Source organism: Artibeus jamaicensis, unplaced genomic scaffold (assembly GCF_021234435.1).
Source record: "Artibeus jamaicensis isolate MK-2021 breed Jamaican fruit bat unplaced genomic scaffold, CSHL_Jam_final contig_444, whole genome shotgun sequence".
NCBI lineage: Eukaryota > Metazoa > Chordata > Mammalia > Chiroptera > Phyllostomidae > Artibeus > Artibeus jamaicensis.
This window is the reverse complement of record NW_026521831.1, coordinates 11527407-11544114: the sequence shown is the minus strand read 5'-3', so window position 1 is coordinate 11544114 and position 16708 is coordinate 11527407. Positions and strand designations below refer to the sequence as shown.

Here is a 16708-nt window from a genome sequence, read left to right as displayed (position 1 = left end):
TGATAAAAATCCATTTGAAATCCTCCTCTCGAAACTTAACGACTAGCCATCCCCCGACTTCCTTTCCCTGATGTTCTAACCTCGTAGAGAAATTACAATCACCACGTGTTGGTTATTGTTTGACTTGAAACAACCACCTGGGCGTTTCCGTAGGTGTCGTGATAGCGGGTAGAGATAAAGAAACAAGCAAGGAAAAGAACGCTTTCGAAATAAAGGCAGGCCCAAACGTAAAAGTAAAATATTTGAAATACTTCTTTTAAGAATTATTTTTTAAATGGCATTAATGGCACTTAAGCTGCAAGCAATTAAAACGATTCAGTCCTCTTGTACAAGAGTTGGTTGAGGGATTCATTTTCCTTTTGTTTGGAGATAGCAAGGTTGGCTCTTATAACTGTGTCTACCCTAAGACGCCCAGAGGGACAAAAAGCCCTGAGATGGAATGATGCCATGGTCCTCCTTGGTGTGTCTCAGACATGCAGGATGTCTATTTTCATAAAAGTTTGGGATCGGTTAGAACAGCAAGCCGCTGGCATCATGCAAGGCGAGAGTTTTGGTATTCTTCCCCCCTCTTATCAAAAGTTATAACTGGAGTTCCGCTAGAAAAGGGAACATGAACATTTCAAAACCAGTTTATTTTCACCATTGCACCCACTGAGGAAAATGCATGATTTTTGCCTGCAACCATGCAGCTGTTGAGGTTGGGTTTTCACCAATGCGTGCAAGATCGTCTGGACTGCCTACCCCTGTGAGAAAGATCAAATTCAGGAGGCTTCTGTCCTTGGTTGAGGTGATATCCACAGTGAGATGCTTGTGACCATTTTTTTTCTTTTGAAATGAGGAAAGCAACTGCACCTTTTAATATGTGTGCTGTGATCTGCTTCCAACCAATCCCCGGTGCTCTCAAGTCCCACGGACATGAGAAAGGCTAGGTACGCACTGAATCGTTTGAATCAGAATTCAAGCTCAGAGCTACCTGCTAAAATGCCAGCTCAAACCCTAGTACAGGTACCAGTTCACCCCCAATCCAGTCCCCTTCTGTGTGTGCATAGGTCAGTCATTAATGGTAGGTTTGGGAAGTGAGATTCCATGCGAAAGACACACCCGTTCCTTTCAGAAGGCTGGTCTAAGGAATAGCTGCCCTTGCCTGTGTGCCGTCCAGGGCGGCACTGCACGGGGGTACAGCATCACCCCCGCCCCCCAGCAACGCGCCCTTGACATTTGCAGCCATGACCTACGATGGATGCAAACACTCCCTGGGTGTCCTACTGCCGCTGTGGGAAGTGCAGTCCTTGTTCTTTGATTCCTTTTGGCAGAGCAAGCTTTCTCAGTCCTCTATGGCACAGTGAAATATATTCTTCAATGCTATGTAATTCTGGACTAAGGAGAAGTCTGTTTAAGGCACGTGTCTCAGGGTGAATATTAAAAAACACGACGTTTCATCAAGTCCAGTGTCTGGACATTTAAATTCTGTCTTCAAACAATATGTTGCTCTCGTTGTCCCTGTCTTTGGTGTCCGTGGGGACCATCCCGTTCTCCAGCCCCGCCGGCTGCTGGGCGCAGTCAGTCAATATGGCAGTGCTGGAGTGGTCCGAATTGCAGATCTTTTCTGTCTCCTCCTCTTTCTTCGCTTCGTCCAGAGAGTAATTCCGGAAGGTCTTGTAGATTTTCTGGACGTCCTCGGGCAAGGTCTTCTTGATGTCCTTGTTTTTCCTCTTGGTGAACTTGGAGGAGGACCCGAACTTGTTGATGATGTTGTCCTCGGAGGCGCCCTGCCCGTGTTTGTTGAGCTGCTCCGGTCCTTTCAGGCGCAGGTTGTTGGGCCGGTTGTTGATGCTCTCCTGGGAGGAGGCCTTGAAGCGGCCCGCATCCAGCGAGGAGAAGACGGAGCGCTTCTCCGGGGACAGCATGTCGAGCGAGTGTGCCCTCTGGTCCAGGCCCAGGCGCCGGCGCTCCATGCTGCGGATGGTGGCCGCCCGCTGCAGCTTGTCGTGAATCTCCACGCTGAGCCGGCGCCGGGTCTCCCGGAACTCGGCTGTCACGTTGGCCTTCCACTCGGCTGCGTGGGCCTTGATTTCACCCACCTGGCAGGCACAGAAGAGCAAGAGCACACTGAGAAATTCCTCTCTGCACAAGCCACCCAGTGCCCACTGCCCTACTGTGTCCCAAAGGGAAGGCTGGCTGGGGGTCACCTGGAGCACAAGCCCAGGGCCAGGGGTGAAATGCCACCTCTGGCCTAGTGCCTCCTGCCCCCTACATCCCCGTCTCAGTTTGACTCCTGATTAATGAGGCTCAGGGAGGCACAGGTGCTGGAGAACCAAGGGAAGCTTGAGTTTGGAGATGGGGACTGAAGGAGAAGCGCAGGGCATTCTGGGGGGAGAGCAGTGTTCTGAGTTGGACAGGCGTGTAGAGTTCCAGTGATGTGCCCATTCCCTCTTTAACAGTATGGCCTCATTCCTCGGACATTGCTGGGGTAACGAGTCTAGCCGATGGAGTTTTTAGTATCGTGTGGGATAAAGACGCTCACCTAGCTCAGTCCTGGACACAAAACAGATACTCAGAGGCTCCTTTGCCCACTCCCTCTCCTTCCATTGCCTCTATCTGGGTAGGGTGACCAATCTGTCCCAGTTAGCCTGCAACTGTCCTGGTTTTAAAAGGGAAAGTCCTGTGTCTTAGGCACCCCCTCTGTCCTAGGAAAACTGGGACAACTGTGACTCCTGGTCCTCCTATATCTGGGCCATGCTATGGTCTTGTGTTATCGGGCTTATCGTGGCTTAAGAAGACCCTCCTGAGCATCCTGGTCAGAAGGCAGGGAGGCTCAGAGGGAGGGTTATCAAATCTCTGGGTTCTTATTCAGTTGGGCAAACAGTACAAGCCCCACACTTTCCTGTACACATGAGGAACTCAGAATTTTGCATTGAAGAAAGTCAATACTTATGTTGCTACTTTCTTTGATTATAGCTGGTTTTCCCCAGGTCGATTAGCTACCTCGGAAATCAGACTGGGTGGAGACTGCATTGCCCGTGTTTTTGTACGCCAGGAAAACTAACATTGTGCCCAGCAATGAGACGTCAAGTTTCTCCACTCAGCAACCTTCTCCCGACTCTTCTATGGAGAATGACTGTGTTCTGGGACGGGAACAGGAGCTGTCCAAGAGGCTGACCCTCTTTTTATTTCTTGGTAGATTTTTTTAATCCCCTTCCTTTTTTCTAAACCTCTTCCCCTAGAATTCACTTGCCTCCTACTTTCTTCTTTTCCTCTCTTCCTAGAGGAACCACGTGGGGTTTATTTTTTTAAAACTCCGAGAAGAATCTACCTTTCCTTCCTAGGCCTTCCTTGCCTCGCCTTTGCGTGGGTTTTCACGCGTGTTTACATGTGGGAGTAAAGGCTGCGTGCTCCTGGGATACAATCATCTCTGCAGATCAGACAACCAAGAGGGAAGAGAGGTGAAAGGGACCCCTTGCGTTCACTTCCCATGGCTGACCACTGCTCAGTGACTTCAGTCTCGTATGGAATCAAGAAAGATTTGTGGCTTTCATGTGCGTTTCCATACAGACCTCGCAGCCTGAAGGACAGGCGTGCCTTCTCACACATTTGATGAATTTTCTAAGCCTCCCCCACATATTTTCTGACAAGGGGCAGTTACACACCTCTCTGAAACACTGTCTACTTCTGTTGACTATTTCTATGTTTTTCTTTTCCTTTTCATTCCATTTTTAAAACTAGGTTGTTTACTAGTCTTTTCCAGAATCCGTGGGCTGGTGAGTCACCAGGTTTTCCCACCTGCCCAAAAGGATCCAAGAATAACTGCTGTTCCATTGCATTTGGCTTTTAGGTACTGATTCCAAACAAGGAAGCCTGTGAGCCCCCCACTTTGTAAGAAACATTCTAGCCCCCAGAATAGAGACAGGAAATGGTTGACACGAGTTCATCTGGTCTCGGGAACATGCGTAGAATCTGGAAGGGGTCCTACCTCTTCTTTTGTCTTTTTGGACAGAACCCGTAGCCAATCTCCGATCATACTGAGGACCGCTGCAAAGTAGGCAAGGCCAACAAGGATCCAAAACCACACTAGGGGCTTATACCACTCCCGGTAATGGATGCCAGCATTTCCCCCTGAAAACAACCAAACGTTACTTTAGGCAGGATCTAGCATATGGTCTTTGCAGAGCAGACATATTCCGGTCCCTGTAGTGGAAACGTCACCCCATCCCCTTCTAACACTCGGCCATTCATCCTGCTGTATACAAGACATGCTGGGGGTTGGAAGTCAAAGAAAAGACCTGTCCCACCCCCAAAGGAGCCTGACTTGTGGCCAAACTTCTCTACATTCTTAACCACTAACCACAGTGCCCGTGACAAAAATATATCAGTGACCAACCTGATATACTTAGTCTCCACCTGAGGTTGGCAATGAATGGCTTGAGCTAGAGGACAACAGATTAGGCCCACCTATCTGTCAATTTTCCCTTGAACTTCTTTAAATTGAATAAAAATAAACACCATTAAGTCATCGCAAATGGTTCGGAATCCATGGAACTGTTTCCTTCCTAAGCGCACATGCATTTACCGAGAGCTGAGTGTAAAATTAGACTTAATGGCTTTCCTGAGACTTTGATCCAAGTCGCAGTGATTTAATGCTAACTGAGGGCTGGTGTGTACATGATGCTAATCCAAAGGGTCAATTAGACTGAGTAATGGGAACCACCAGGACCACGCTAGAATGAAAAAGGACCCGCCAGTCCAATCCCTGTATTATAAATAGGATTACAGGAAAAAAATCCATCAAACCAAATTGGCCCATTGCCTGATTGCATTGACTGGCTGTTGAAAGGACCAGTCATTTATCCCAAATAATTAGCCTATTTATTCGAGCCTTTCTGGGGGCACTGCCAAAGGTAGCCATGCAAAATAGTATCCAAGCCCAGCCCCGTCTCCTAAAGGAGTGGGGACATTCCATGAAGTATCTCTGTGAGACCTGCCGCCCAATGAACCAGGCAAGTGGCTGTTTCTAAGACAACCGACATTAGCAATGGATCGGCAACTATGCCATCACATGACAACCGATGACTAGTCTTTCCCACTGGGTCCTGCCTGCAACCTCATCTAGCACTACTGAGTCCACACTGCATCCTTATGGGATGAGTAACACTGATCCTGCTTCCCAAAGGCAGCAGGGCAGGCACTGTAGCCTGTATCTCTTCTCAGTGCAACCAAATTCATTTTTTAAAAAAATTTTAATTACAGCGTACTTTCAGTATTATTTTGTATTGGTTTCAGGTGTAAGGCTTAGTGGTCAGCCAATCACAGACTGTACCAAGGGCTCCCCCAGATGCCCAGGACCCACTGGGCAGCGCACAGTAATGTTACTGCAGTATTATTGACTATGTTCCCTAAGCTGTACTTTACATCCCCATGACTATTTTTGAAGTACCAATTTGTACTTCTTACTTAATCCTTTCACCTCTGTCTCCCAGGCCCCCAACCCTCTTCCACTCTGGCGACTCACTTTTCAATGCAGCCCATGAGGTCTCAAGAGCTACTGCCATTTCTTAACATTAGAATTTCACACATTGTTAAAGGGACTCTGTGACGAGCCCCCTTGGTTTGCTTTAGCTGCCTTTGTTTTTTCCCTTTGGCAACTCTCCTCCGCAGCTTTCTCTGGGATGCTCCTGGAGTTTCTGCCACACTGAGTGGCTTTTGAGGTTCGTTTTGTCTCTGCGCTTGGCCAGAGATCCCTGCAGCTTTGTCCATTGGGGCTGAGAGCAAATACTGATCTCAGCCAGTTGCCGTCACCCAACAAAGATTGTCACTAGGGTGCGCTAGCGAACAACACATTAATCCCCCCACCCCTGCCTCTTCCCTCATCATCTGCGAGCCCAGAATTCAAAGCTTTTCCGTGTGCTCCCAGCCAGACCTGTGAGAGGTTATGATGTTGTTCACTGTCCTGAAGTGAGTCAGCTACCAAATAAACCAGCGCAGCACCTGGTGTGGTGATTGGCGTGTTCCAATTACATTTCCAGTAGAGTTGCTACTGTGTTAAATCACAGCCACCATCAACTCTGTTAATATACCTTTTTAAAGGGCCGGGTACCCTGCCCTTTTTTTAGGGTACTGCCCAAAAAAGCTGCAGTAAATGTCCAGTCACTTAAGGCATTCCCCAAACCAGTCTATGCAAGCCTGGGAGCTGGAGAAGGGCCTGGTGTAACTGCAGGCAGCACTGTGGACTGTAAGGGACCCCTGTCCGAAGACCTCAGGACAAAGGAAATATGGCTCTGGGACCAGTGGTGAACGCGGGAATTAAAACAGCCCCGGCAGTGCCTGTGACAGTGGAGGCCACGCCTCACTAGGGCAGTAAAGACCTGCGCTAAGTGCTCACAGTCTGTGTGCCTAATGCAGACAAATAGAAATCAAGTAATTGTAAGTGTCCTGTTCCTGGGGCTGTGCCACTTGTGCCCTGGACTGACAGATTACCATCAGATTGAATTGAGCAGTGTTACGGAGCAGGGGTGTTTACAAGTGTCCTCTAGCTGGCAGGCCTCCACGGAGCCTGGGGTGGCACAGGGTGCTCTGAGGCACCGTGCAGCGCAGACTGTGCTCGGGGGACTGGAAGATGCTTGCGGAAGGGTTCCAGGTGCCAGCTGCCATCACAGCCTTCACTGGAGCCTCAGCCGAGTGGTACCACAGACCAGCTCCAGACAATACTAAGGGATTAGTTGGACGACTGTCCCCTTATTTTTCTCAGTCTCTGTGCTTCTCTCCAGAGCTACGGGCCCCTAATCAGGTGGCACCAGGTGACTTGTGCCCCAAGGTGAGTGGCTGCCCAGGGGTTGAGTGCTGTGCATAAAGGAAGGTCAGTGGGTCCCAGGCTTTTTATACACAGTGTGTTGTCACCTCGACTTTGCAATTCTTAGTCCTTAGTCAATAAGATGAAAGAAAACAATAAAATTGCTATTTCTACACAGCAGACAGCAATCTTCTTCACCGGTCTGGTTGGAACAGCTACAAGGCCACTGGCTGTCTGCACCACAGACAGAATTAATGAGGGGGCGCTCGCGCCTCGTGATTAGCCCCCATCACCCCTCCAAAATCTCCTGTTCTCCAGATTCCCAAGGACCTGGTCCCTGTCCTCACATGCAGCGTACTCCCACGGAGAGGCCAAGGCACAGCCACAATGAGGTGCCAAAGGAAGGACAGTTGGCCCGGGAAGTGCAGCCTGCAAACGTTCAGGCTGCTGCTTAACCGGGAACTGGTCAAGGCCACACACACACATCAAACGCTCTGAACCTAGGATGGAGGTGTTGGACCAAAGCCCCCACTCCTTGGAGTGAAAAGGGATCCACAGACAGTCTGACTCCCTGGAACTCCCCCATTAGGAAGGAGAAGGGCAGCCTCCTCTTTCTGAACCTGCCTTCCTCGCTCACTCCGGGAAAGCGGTACATGCAGGAAGCCAGAACTCAGGTCTTTTTCAGCTCCCTGTCCCTACGTGAAAGTGGTGGTGGTCTTCTTTTGCTTCCATAAACCCAGCCCATTGGTTCTTCTTTTCAAAATGAAGGCTATTGCTTCCACATACATTCATGCAGAACCCACTGTGCTATATTCCCTTAGGGGGCAGTTCTCTGCTCCCCATGGTCAAGTGGGTCCTAAGCCTCGTGGACATGCCCAGGATGACTTTTTCAGGGACAATGGCCCTCGCCTCAGTGGCAGGAGGAAGCTTACACTGCAGACCATTGAGACTAAGCTCTGTGTTAATGTCTCCAGAGTCTCACATCTGCCACTTGCTGATATAGCCTTTATCAATTGATTCAAGGAGCCTTAATATAATTGAGAAGTCCAGAATGCAATGAGACATTCATTTCACTCCTGCATAATTCATATGACGATGAGGACGATATGCATCCTGGGGAGGGGGAGGCTGGCTTTCCTCTCACAGGAGAAGGCTGATGCCGTTTAGATCCCAGAGGGCCACGGGCTAGAAACGAGCCCGTGCACAGCAGTAGGGACACTGAGCCTTTTCTGTTCGCTTCCCCCACAACTCATTTTTCTCATGGTTTGGAAAAGCACTGCCAACAAAGTGTTTCCACCACCCACAGGGACCCTGGGGACCGTGGGGACCCGGGGCACTCACCTGCCACAAAATCACCAAAGCCCACCGTGGTGAGAGTGATCACCACAAAGTAAATGGACTCCAAGGCTGTCCACCCCTCGATGTGTTTGAAGACGAAGGCGGGAATCGTCACGAACACAATGCAGCCGGCCAAGATGAACAGGATGGTAGAGATGACCCGGATCTTGGTCTGACTCACTTGTTTTTTCTGGGAACGGCAGAGGAGAAAGACAAGTCAGCTTCCTCACCCTGGATCCAGGAGGCAGAGATACAGAAGAAAATGTACTGTGTCGGTGGCTTTCTTTACTGAATGTGTTGGGGTGGCATTGGTTAATAAAATTGGACAGGATTCAGGTGTACAGTTCTATCATACATCATCTGCACATTGTATTGTGTGTTCACCACCCCCAACAGTCTCCTTCCATCACCATTTTTCCCTCCTTGACCCTCTGCTTCCTCTCCCCGAACCCTTATCCCTTTGGTAATCACCACACCGTTGTCTGTGTCTATGAGTTTGTTGGTTTGTTTTTTTGCTTCATTGACCCTGTTTCACCCAGCCCCCCAGTGCTCCTCCTCTCTGACAGCGTTGGCCTGTTCTCCGTAGGAGTCCACTTCTATTCTGTTTGTTAGTCAATCTCAGCCTTCGAGACAGCGTGGAGGGACCTGGAGAGCATTACACTCAGTGGAATAAGCCAGTCAGAGAAGGACAAGTACCATATGATGTCACTCATAGGTGGAATCTAATGAGCAAAACTGTCAGTGACTTTTAACCTCCCCTTGGTCATGGGCAGTCAGGTTTGTGAGAATCTGATGGAAGCTGTGGACTTGACCCTAGAAAAATGCACATCCAGGTGGTTTCAGGTATTCTAGGGGCTCTCAGGCCCCCGGAAGCCTGCTCACGACTCCACTTAGCTCATGCCTTGACTGTCCTCTGCGTGGCTCTGTGACCACGAGCGCCATGCTGGTCCTACCTCCCTCACCAGTGCAAATGTGAATTCCCAGGAAGGGCCTGTGGTGTCTGGGTGGGGAGCTCTTTGCACAGGGAGGGAGATGGAGCTCTACCCAGTTTCCTTTGCATTGAAGGGAATCTGTTGGGGGAGAAAAATGGCTGACCTGAAGCAGGCCAGAATGTTTGTCCGAAAGGAAAAAACATAGCCACCCCCATCCACATTTGTGACCGACTCCAGGCAAGCATCTGTGCGCTTCCTCACCTCCTTCCCCCAGCTGAGGGTGGGCGTTTGTCGCACACTTTTAAACACCCACGTCTGAGCTGGTGCTGCGGTCACCGTGTGTGGGGGCTGCGTTACCCCCACAGGGGCCAGGACAGGAGAGGCCGTCAGAATGACAGGGTCACTGTCTAAAACGGGCAGTAGGCACGTCAGCTGACATCAGCTTCCGAAGGAGTCGACAGTGAAGAGGCAAAAATGCACTCGGAGGGGGAATCACGCTGGCGTTGGGGTAGAGCAATCATACCAATGGAGGCGAGAGGCGGACAGGAAGCACCACTGGGGTCCCCTTGAATGCACCCCCAACGGCCTCGGCTTTGCCTCCAAGCTGAACGAGCCTTTCGGACTCAAAGCTCCCAGGATCGGCACTGGAGATCACCTTCAGGAGGCCCTAGTTCCGTAACTCACCAAACGACATACTCTCGCCAATGTATCTTTAACACCAGAGCGCATGGGCCTTTCCATGCCTCCTGCACTGATTTTCTGCAAAAGCGCCCCACATTTGGGGCAGTCGATATAGGAAACCCTTACCATGTGATCTATTTTCCAGTCGTGGCCGTCTGGTGGATTAGAAAGCAGACGACCTCAGAGCGCAGAGAGACCTCTGCGTTCATAAACCTCATTTCCAGGCGCAAAAACAGAAGCCGAAAGGGGTTCGGGGACTTGCATAAAATGAAGCTGCTAATTAAGGGCAGAGCTGAGAATAGAATCCTGAGGTGGTTAAGTCTCAGCCCGGGGAGTAATGAAAGAAGCCCAGACACAGCTTTTCAAGTAATTCAATAATTCACCAGCTCAGACAATCTTGCCAGCGCCCTCCCCCGACGAAAGAAACCAGACTAGCCTCCGGGAAGAAGAGGCCACGCGGTCTCCCCTGTGGGGAGGGAGACAGACTAAAAAACTGTCACTGGACGATCTGTCTTGAGGCTTCAGTCACGGCAGTGACACCTGGGCCAGGTTGCCCAGGACAGACTTCTCAGGTCGGCCTGTGACTCCACCGTGGAAATGACTAGGTCTCAGAGGCCTGAAGCTTGACTTCGGTCCTGTCTCCCTTCCTACCACCCGCCTCGTCCTCCCTGATTTGGGGGGAGAAACATGGATGCTGCCTCTTCCCTGGAAAGCCCCCAGGGATGAGGGGGGAGAGGGGATGAAGCTGCTCTCCCGGTGATTAAGCCTCAAAACCAGGCAGTGCCACCCGAGGGGGTTCCTGAGTCCCAGGTAAAGTCAATATGGCAAAATGGAGAGGGCACCAAGGTGAGTAAGACGGTTTGAGCAGAGAATGTTTATGCACACATCTGAATCAGCACTATTCACGCTCCAGTTACCAGATCGATATATTCCCTCAACATGCGTAGGAAAAGCTAAAAAACTGCCGCAGCCCTTCTTCGTGAAAAGAAGTCATGTACTCTCAGTCCCAGCAGGACGCTCGGTGTGCAAAGGGAAAACGGAAAAATAGTTTGATTTATGAGCTTATACGGTCCCTGCCCATCTCCTCAGAAAAACCATCTGAAAAAAAAGACATTTTACTGATATTTTTGAAACTGCATATGAAATACCATTTTTCCCCACAAATAAAAGTATTATGATAAAAGAGATGACCTGAGAACCACAGGGAATGTTCTACCCGTCCCACGAATTTCCACATTGTATATTACAGGAGGACTTTGTGGAGGCAGCTGGACCCCTGTCAGAATCCGGGACCTTAGTTACTATGAGCCTAGTTTTGTGTGCAGACATGTGCAAATATCCCAAAAGTGGATCTTCCCAGACCGTTCAGTTCATCTAATTACCGGCCATGGGAACATCATTCCCCACCCCATTGATAAATCGTCCTCCTCAAACACACAATGAAATTAAAGTGAATTAAATGTTTTTGAGACACTTGTCAAGTCACATGTTAAGAGGAGAATGCAACTACACACAGGATGAGGTTGAGGTTGTGGAAATGAGTGTGGCAAGTCCAGGGGAAGCTGTAGACATTCTCGGGCTCTCGGGGGTGGGAGCGGGGAAGGGGCAGAGGGAAGGTGGCCCAGGACAGGCATTGTTTGGTGGCAGAGAGGGAGGTGTATGACAAAGCCCAGACCCTGCTGTCTTTCTTCATTGCATTATCTGTTGGAGAGTTTCTCAGCAAGGTCAACATCCGCACTTCCCGCTGCCCGTGACAACATGTGGGTCCCTGGGCTGCTTCATCTAGACATCTTGGGGTGATGCTTACAGAGGGTTTGGGGAATTCAATCCCTGGACTATTGGGGGGACTTGAGAAATCAAGTGTCGTGTGTGTGTGTGTGTGTGTGTGTGTGTGTGTGTAATGCGAATACCCATACTTCACTGTGAAAGGAAGAGGTATGAGTGTAAGGTTTTATCAGTGTCTGTTATTCTGGATGCTCATGTTTTTTTGCTGCCATTTAGATATTTTTTAAAAGTTGCCTTAATTGAATGGTAGCTTTCAAAATATAATCACAAACTGTTTTATACTTTATCTGGTGATCTTTGGGCTTCTTAGCCTCATTAGCTGCGCAACTAGTCGGTCCTCTTCTAGAATGGTGTTTGAGAGCCTGGGGTTTAGAGGCAGGCTGACTGCCTGAGACACATTCCATTCCCTCTGAGAAATAGCTGAGTGACCGCGGGCAAGTGTCTCAGCTTCTCTGTGCATGTTTCTTCCTCCATAAAATGGAGAGAGAAGAACCCACCTCACAGGACTGTTTGGAAGATTACATCAGTGCATCAAAGCTTAGTACCTGCGAAGTGCTCAGTGATTGTTAATGACCATTTTTGACATACAAGCTCACATATTCCCTTAGATGCAAACACTCCCAGGCCAAAGCGACCCTTGCCTGTTGAGGAATGTCCCCTCGTGGCTGACTTGCGATAATCTTTGTTCCACTTCAGGAGGTCTTTGTCGGTGGTCCCTGCCTGGATTCATTATCTCATATAGTTACCTCATTTTTGGTAAGAGAGAAGTCTTCATTGGTTCCTCTATGCTGACTCCAGATCGAGTTATCAGACAGTTTTAGGTCACAATCTTGAAAGCTTTTTTCATTTGTCTTTCAATTAATTTGCCCCAAACTCTTGACCATCCTTCTGAAACTGCCAAGAATCGCAGATAATGTGTGCAATGTCAGGAACCAGCTGCAGAGGGACCCTCAGAGCCACTGCTTGGCTTTCCTCGCCCCACCCCCCCCCCCCCCCCCACCGCCCCCAACCACCACCACCACCTCCACCTCTTAGGGAGTCAAGGTCTGTTTCCACAGTGGGGTTGCCAGGTGAAATCTCATTGCTTATTTACCAGTCAGCAGAGCAGCTAGCAAAAAGCTTTCCCAGAGCCCAGATCTGACTGAGCTAATGTCTTCTTGGACTGGCAAAACTGTGACCCCAGAAAAGGTGGTTTGATACAGTATTTGGGCAGAAGTGATAGGACCATTGTGTGTATCTGTCCAAACCAGTCCACTTTGTTGGTTGTAATAGATAATATTTCCTTTCCTTCTCCTTGTGCAAATAGTATTATGCAAAACTACCTCCTGTGTCCGATGGATACCAAGTATAGGAATTTTTGAAGAACTCAAACCCTACCTCCTGCAGAGTTCATTGAATTGTCAAAATTATATGTGTGATTATTTCAAAGGGTGAAATAAGCTTCATAAACAGGAGCAGGCGGGACAGCTCTGGGATCTCTGCTCCAAGAAAAGGACGAGAAAAGGATGAATGCGCTGACGGTTCTGGAATGTTGATACATCTCAGACCTCAGGGGGCCAAGCCACACGTCCAGGTCTCAACAAGCACAATGCCCTGCCTGTGGTTGTGGACTTCCACAACCTTATTTCAGAGAGCAAGTATCTTCTATTCAGCTGTGGGCTGTTTTGTTCCTTGATTTTTACTCCCTTTCCAATGGTCTTTTTTTTTTTTTCCATTTTTATGTGCCTTCTTAGCATTCTAAGAATAGCAACACAAATGGTTATGTCTGGCTGAGAAATTGGGTACTTGTGATTTTTAGCCAAGACATTGGAGACTTTTTATAATAATAAAGATACTGCGATAAAGACCCCAGGACGGGAGGTAGACGTGAGGAGCCCCCATTAAGTTTCCGTTTTGTTTCGTTGAAATGCAGACACATCACCATGGCAATACAATCGAATGGAGAATAATTTCTCATAATGGAAAGACAGTAGGAACTGCCTCACAGAAGAACTGGTTTTGTCTTCTCAGATTACGCTGTTTTCTATAGAGATTTTTTTAACATCACAACAAATATTCACACAGTGCCATATAAACTGTGAGAGGACTTTTTAAATACCATTAGCCTATAATCTTCATGACAGAGATACTGTAAACACACATTAGTGAGAATCGTGCAGTGAAATCTCCATGGAGACAATGGAAAATGTCCTTCTCAAAAGCTGAATACACAAATGGATTATAACTATACAAAAAAATAATAAAGTTATGGCTAGCCTCCAACTCGGAGCCCCGCTGTGGCATCTAATGGATTATCGGCCAACTCGGTATTTTGCTGGCATCACCATGCAAAGTTTTTGAAAAAGCTTTTCACATATAAAATTAAATTGTTTCTATCACTGAAATGCCAGTGTTGGTGTATCTGGGGTGGAAAAAAATTAAATCCACGAACAATAAAAATTCTCAGCTCTTCCACTCCAGGAACCCCTCAGTTAAAAATCTTTGAAAATTTTCTGTTCTAAAAGTCAGTGACTCTTTACATTAGAAAATAATACTCTATTGAAACACAAGATCTTGCTTTCAAAACTCTACCCATCAATTCAGCACATAATTATTAAGAACCTTTTATATGTCAGGGCTGTTCTAATTGCAAGGTACCTATACCCATTCAAAGGCTTTATTTATTGATTTCAGAGAGAAGGGAAGGGAAGGAGAAAGAGAAGGAGAGAAACTTTGAGGTAAGAATGAAACATCAATGGGTTGCCTCTCACAGGTGCCCCAACCAGGGACTGAACCCACAGCCGAGGCATGTGCCCTAACTGGGAATCGAACTAGCAGCCTTTCACTTTGCAGGATGACGCCAAACCAACTGAGCCACACGGGTTAGGGCAAGGTGCACACCATTTTTTTTAAACAAAGAAAGAAAAGTTCTGTTGTCATGCACACAACACTTGGTGGGCAGGGGCGGGGTGGGAACGTCTGACTGTTGTTGGGCTGAACCCCGCTGTGCGGCAACTCTCCATGGTGCTCTCCCTGGTCCAGGTACCGAAGGCAAGGTGAGCGCCCAATGAATAGCCCTGATTGAAAACATCACCTGGGAGAGAAGGAAGGGACACTCTTGCAGCTCTGGTATGTACAATGCACACGTGTGATAAGTGCAAGGGATGAGCTTTAGAGCTTTGGCAGCTAAGCATTCAGAAAATGTATCACATAAGCGACCATCTGAACCCCCTTCTTTGCTTTGATGAAAGACCAAGACCTCCTCCCAATACAGAAGCTGAAGCGTGCCCGCTACTTACGTTCTCAGCCTCCCCACTGCAGGGACACGAGCTTGCCACCCAGGCTCCCCCAACTGTGGAGACATAAGTCAGGCGTCAGCCAGACAGTAGTGAGGCGGACGTTACAGAATTGGTCTTGGAGTAGTCACCTGACAGGTTTCCGTGTGTTTTCTTCTTCTATCTGTTTCATCCCTCTCTGGTATCCCAAGGACCATTTCTAAGTGAGGAACAGAGATTCTCAGAGGTTCACCTGCAGAACCAGTTTCCTGGCCCAGAGACTAGATTAAGACTGGGCTAGGATTGGAGACAGAAGACAGAAAAGTCACTCATCCTGGGGAGGAAGGAAGGAAGTGTGGAAGGAACTGCATCTTAGGGTCTTCCAAGTAGGATCAGCAGAACCTCCAGCCTGGAGGACCAGAGCGTTAAGAATGAGGGATTAGATGCCGAGCTCTGATTTTTGTGAGCACCAACTGCTTTAACAACTGTGCATAGCCCACCTCTTCGAAGTCCTGGATCCACCCAAGTTTCTGGACAGAGAGTAAGAGACTTGGACACTGAGTGGGGTGCAGACCTGGAAGGAGGACCATTCCCCCAATCAAGCTAGAATTGAAGAGCACCAGGTAGTAGGTTTCATGGAGGTGGGGGAGGTGGCAGGAAGAAGTGGACATGCCATTGGTGATCTAAAGAAGAAGGGACCATGTGGAATCCATTCCAGGGCTGCTGGCCAAGTAGTGGCATTATATCCCTTTTCTAGGGGCAGTCACGAGGGTGGTGCAAACAGCTACATCCAGGGCCCAGAATCGGTGGGGTCAGCAGGACCAGCTGCTTCTGCACCAGGCACACACAGCAGTGGCTTCATCTAAGACCAGTCTGTGACATGATCTGGGTGATTGTTCTTAGATGGATTGTTTCCAAGTCAGGGTCTCCAATAATCCCAGTGGTAACTGTCCAATATCCTTCTTTGAAAGCTTGCTTTTCTGCTTTGATCTCCATAGTTGGTTGCTCTTGAATCAGCTAAGCTGTCCACCCACAACTGTGTCTGTGGATGTCAGGATAAGCTGAATTCGGCCCCTTGGAGGCAGGTCAGGGTCACGGCCCCATAGTGACCAGCCAGAAATTTGGCTCCATGATCCACTAGAACTGTAATCAGATCTGATTTAACTGCTTTAATGTCTCTATATTTCTAAAGCTCTGGAGGGGGACATGTCTTATCAAAAACTGACAGCTTGCTTTGGCTGTGATGTGGACCAGGCTGGACCCATTGCTGGGATGGGCACGGCAGGGAGAGCAGCGCCAGCCTCCTGTCCTGCGGCCAGCAGGGCAGCAGCGAACGCCGACAGAGGCAGAGGGCCCTGCCTCCTGCAGAAGGAGATCAGCAGCACTGCCCAGAGAAGCCAGTGCTGAGAGTGGAGGTTGGCAATCCAGGGGAGGTGGCAAGGAACACAGGCTGTGGCCAGGACAGATGTGGGTGACACCCCTCCAAATACTAGAGGACAGGAGACCTTGAACAGGAGAGCTAGAGAAGGGCCCACTGCAGGGTCAGGGGAGCAGCGGGGATGGGGGCTAAAAATAGATGCAAAGAGAAGAGATTTGAAGGTACAATTATTAACATGTTAATGGTGAATCACTTTGGATGACGGATCTCTTTGGATGATGGACTTTCATGAGATTTTGTCTCATTGTACTCTCCTGTGTTTTTTGGAGTCTCTGCAATGACCACGTATTCTCTTTGTAATCTTTGTGAAAAGAGAAAAGGGAAAGGAGGAGGGGTGGGAGAGAACGCAAGGCAGAGGAGTAAGGAGGAAAAAGGGGAAAGAGAAAAACTACGAACATGCTCACAGACCCTGCATGGTTCCCTCGAGAAATAGCACAGCACCTTGACAAGCATCCAACTCACCTTCCTTTCTTTGGGAAAGGGATGAATGAGGACC

The 16708-nt window shown here is 48.8% G+C and overlaps 1 protein-coding gene across 1 annotated transcript in view; it reads right to left on the bottom strand.

The window, feature by feature from the left end:
• Positions 1-291: 291 nt before the first annotated feature.
• KCNK10 (potassium two pore domain channel subfamily K member 10) overlaps positions 292-16708 on the bottom strand; it is a 109666-nt gene continuing 93249 nt past the window's right edge. Inside the window, exons 5-7 of the mRNA XM_037130296.2 lie at positions 8126-8312; positions 3971-4113; positions 292-2081 (exon numbers count right to left, since the gene is read on the bottom strand). Coding sequence (XP_036986191.2) covers positions 1461-2081; positions 3971-4113; positions 8126-8312 — 951 coding nt within the window. The 3' untranslated portion in view covers positions 292-1460. The remainder of the gene's footprint in view (positions 2082-3970; positions 4114-8125; positions 8313-16708) is intronic.